Source organism: Bison bison, unplaced genomic scaffold (genome assembly GCF_000754665.1).
Source record: "Bison bison bison isolate TAMUID 2011002044 unplaced genomic scaffold, Bison_UMD1.0 scf7180017864098, whole genome shotgun sequence".
In the NCBI taxonomy this organism is placed as follows: Eukaryota; Metazoa; Chordata; class Mammalia; order Artiodactyla; family Bovidae; genus Bison; species Bison bison.
In genome coordinates this window covers 5,149,531-5,153,991 of record NW_011494670.1, presented here as the reverse complement: position 1 = coordinate 5,153,991, position 4,461 = coordinate 5,149,531, and the positions used below count along the sequence as shown (strand labels likewise).

General features: G+C 36.5%; 1 protein-coding gene across 11 annotated transcripts in view; it reads right to left on the bottom strand.

The window, feature by feature from the left end:
• The window catches only part of DZIP3 (DAZ interacting zinc finger protein 3), a 144,704-nt gene that overhangs the window by 101,091 nt on the left and 39,152 nt on the right, over positions 1-4,461 (bottom strand). For all 11 annotated transcript variants that reach the window (XM_010838572.1, XM_010838579.1, XM_010838580.1 and 8 more), the window contains 2 exons: positions 1,907-2,026; positions 465-566 (listed from right to left, as the gene is read on the bottom strand). In XM_010838572.1, the coding sequence (XP_010836874.1) occupies positions 465-566; positions 1,907-2,026 (222 nt within the window). The remainder of the gene's footprint in view (positions 1-464; positions 567-1,906; positions 2,027-4,461) is intronic.

Sequence of the window (4,461 nt, the reverse complement as noted above, 5' to 3'; positions counted from 1 at the left end):
TTTTTGTTTTTTTTTTTTTTTTTTGCCACACCGTGCAGCTTGTGGGATCTTAGTTCCCTAAGCAGAGATTGAAGCCGAGGCCTGGCAGTGAAAGCACCAAGCCCCAACCACTGGACTGCCAGGGAATTCCCAATAACACAAATATATTTTTGTAAGACTATAAAATGTATCACTGTTCTCTACCCTTAAAACTATACAGTTGTCCTTTCTTTTTATTAAACACTTCTATTCTTTGATTTTATGTCCTTTATGTGAATTTCCTACAAAGACCTGTTTAATAAACGGTAATGATGACCAAATAGTGAGGAGAAAAGTACCAGAGAGAATAGGGAAAGAAAAATGGAGAGAGAAAGGAAGAGGAAGGATGTAAACAGAAAGGAATGAAGGGGAAAGAATAAAAAAGCAGCAAAGAGTAGAAGAGGATATGCTCTAGTAAAGTTTTAAAGGAAGTACAAATATAATACCTGATCATTTTCACCTGGATATTTTAAATTCTTGAACTTTTTCCAACAAATTTTATGGAAGTAAACACAGCAGCTCTTACTGCACATTAACTGAAAAAATCCCTGGAAAAGAGTAAAAACTGTTGATAAGAAATCATGTAGATAAAGAAAATATCACCTTAAGTTACTTTTTATTATTCTATAACTAGATGAGCTTGGCATTGAAAATTTATCAACAGATCACTGGTAATCAAAGAACTATAAAAATCATTTTTATATCATTACAGACAAAAAATAGGCAATAATTTGAGTAAGTTAATATTTTTCATATGCTGTATACAACATTTTGTTGATATACAACAAAATATCAGAAACTCAGTGAGTGACCTTTGTAGCTGAACATACTATCTGCCCCACTTCATCAAAACTTTTATATTTCTCTTTTCCTTCAGCCCCAATTCCATAGCATTAGTCCCTAAAACTTCTTTGTCATCAATTATCAGACCTTAGATTGGTGATAAACAGCTCCTGAGCTACTGTACTTGTGAATATTACAAAAGCACTAGCAAAGCCAATTCATTTTTTTTAAATTTATTATTGAAGGATAATTGCTTTACAGAATTTTGTTGTTTTCTGTCAAACCTCAACGTGAATCAGCCACAGGTATACATATATCCCCTCCCTTTTGAACCTCCTTCCCATCTCCCGTCCCACACCACCCCTTTAGATTGATACAGAGCCCCCGTTTGGGTTTCCTGAGCCATAGAGCAGAGTGAAGTAATTCAGAAAGAGAAAGATAAATATCATATTCTAATGTATATATACAGAATCTAGAAAAATGGTTCTGAAGAATTTATCTATAGGGCACAGTGGAGAAACAAACATAGAGAATAGACTTATGGACATGGGGAGAGGGGAGGAGAGGGTGAGATGTATGGAAAGAGTAACATGGAAACTTACATTACCATATGTAACATAGATAGCCAACGGGAATTTGCTGTATGGCTCAGGAAACTCAAACAGGGGTTCTGTGCTAATTCATTTTTTTATTGACTCATGGGATATAAATAATTCCTGATCACAGTGAATCTAAGCTTTTGAGATTTTCGAGAGTCAAACAACTTCTCAACTGCGTTTTGCTGTAATTAAATGAAGTACTTTAAAAAAAATTAATTTATTTAATTGGAGGCTAATTACTTTACAATATTGTAGTGGTTTTTGCCATACATTGACATGAATCAGCCATGAAAAGATGCTCAACATCACTCATTATCAGAGAAATGCAAATCAAAACCACAGTGAGGTACCATCTCACGCAGGTCAGAAAGGCTGCTATCAAAAAGTCTACAAACAATAAATGAAGTACTTTTTAAAGAGTATTTTGATGAATGATAATATAATAATTTTCACCTAAGTTTAATTTTACATTTTTAAAACACTCAGTTGATTGATAATTACAGTACCTTATAATTGGTGTTCTTTAAAACGTCAGCTTCACAAGATCGCTCACAATCTAAATAACTGCAAATGGTCTGCTTCATTATATTACCCTCAGTTGTCTTGATGAAATTATTAAGAAGGTCCTAAATTTTAAAAATAAAAAATCTTATGAATCAGTAATAAAAAGGCCACACATTTATATTAAGGTATAGGTTCATTTCATGTCCTTTTTTTGAAGGTGTTTTATGTTGTTGTTTTTTTTAAATAGTTATAGAACCTATTTCCCTCATTCAAAGAAAACAATACACAGAAGGGCCCTAAACATGAAATACTAAATTTATTCCTGAATACAAACACAGAGAAAATGGAAAAAGTCTACATTCGAAGCTATACATCTATTTTCCATTCTAACTCATAACAGCCAGCGGGTTCCTAACAAGAATTACTTTCTCTGAAACAGATACAGAGAAACAACAAATTGTTGGAAACCCAAGAGAGTCCTTGCTAGAACTGGCCCCCAAGCACCATGTTGGCAGTGGGACTACTGTAGTGGTACAACAGGCTGCTCAGTTAAAATGGGCAGAGGCAGGGCCAGAAATATGTTTCCAGTGTTCAGAGTTACAATTTTGAATGCAATTTCCGTATTTTAAAATGCTGGCTAAAGGTTGTGAAACATATTATCAAGTCTAAGCTAAACAAGTCCTTAATACTGCCCCTTAGAGAGACATACCCATATATACTGAGGGAATATGACATGATAAAGTAAACCTCTATAGACTATTTTACGCATCAAGTCAGCATTCATAACATTTGTTTAATGACATTCAGAATTTTATGAAGAATAAAAATGTTTTAACCAAATCAACTAGAAATTTTTAAATGTCAAGAAATAAAGAAGCAGCATCCAAGGACCTATCCATATGAAAGCAGTATATCCTATGAGGATAGGCAATAGGAAGTGCAGATGCTGAAATAAAAGGACAGGACTCATAGTGTGTATATAGCTACTGTCGTTTCACATATCTAATGCTTAATAGTTCAATACTGATCTACTGAGTTGCCCACCAAATCTGTTCCTTGTTCCTTTCTTCTTATTTTCTGTGCCAGTCACTGATACTCACTCATTCAACGAACATTTACTGAGTGCCTGTTTCGGGCTAGGTTGTTGTGAATGCTAGGAAATGTTAGATGTTAAGGATACAGCAGTGAACTTAGAAGGTCAATATATACTTAGTCCTCATGGAACTTACATCAAGCACATCTACCACAATCTATTTAATTTCCAACCAGCAGGCTTGAAGTCATCCATCACATAGTTATTCCATCACCCTTTACATGCAATATATTAGCAAATACTGTTGAGACTTCTCCCAAATTATACTGCAAATTTTTCTAATTCTCTCTCCATTAGTACCATTCTACGTCTTACCTAGATTACTAACTATAACAACTGCCTAACTGGTCTCCCTCATCCCTGCCTACTATGTTCCAAAGCACTCTATAAAGAAGCAAAAGATCATGTCAGTTTCTTGCTTAAAACTCTTCAGTGGCTTCCCACTACCTTAAGACTGACTTCAAGGTTCTGCAGAACTTGCAGCATCTGAACCCAGTACACCTATCCATCGCTGGCCCATCTCTTCAAATTCATCTCTAGCCTCACTCCCTATAAAATTCATATGATTTTATACTTCCAGTTCCTCAAACTTGCTCTTCAAGGCCTGTGGGCCTTTTCCCACTCAATTCCATTTACCTAGAAAGTTATTCCCTTACTTTTTACAGAGTTAGTTCCATTAGCAGTCTTGGGCTTCCAACTTAAATATTTCCTCCTGGAAAGGCCTTTCCTAACCACATAGACACACATATACATTTATGCATATATACATATAAATATGGATACATGCAGGTATACGTGTCTGCATTTCCTCCATTTTCTCTATCCCAGTCCCTTGTTTTTCTTTAAAACACTGATTACAATTTGCAACTATTAACTCCTCCTTTACCATAAATATAGAAACCATTAAAGTCCTAAATTCTATAAACCATCAGATCACATCAGATCAGTCGTTCAGTCGTGCCCGACTCTTTGCGACCCCATGAATCGCAGCACGTCAGGCCTCCCTGTCCATCACCAACTCCAGGAGTTCACTGAGACTCACGTCCATCGAGTCAGTGATGCCATCCAGCCATCTCATCCTCTGTCGTCCCCTTTTCCTCCTGCCCCCAATGCCTCCCAGCATCAGAGTCTTTTCCAATGAGTCAACTCTTTGCATGAGGTGGCCAAAGTACTGGAGTTTCAGCTTTAGCATCATTCCGTCCAAAGAAATCCCAGGGCTGATCTCCTTCAGAATGGACTGGTTGGATCTCCTTGCAGTCCAAGGGACTCTCAAGAGTCTTCTCCAACACCACACTTCAAAGACATCAATTCTTCGATGCTCAGCTTTCTTCACAGTCCAACTCTCACATCCATACATGACCATGGGAAAAACCATAGCCTTGACTAGACGAACCTTTGTTGGCAAAGTAATGTCTCTGCTTTTGAATATGCTATCCAGGTTGGTCATAACTTTCCTTCCAAGGA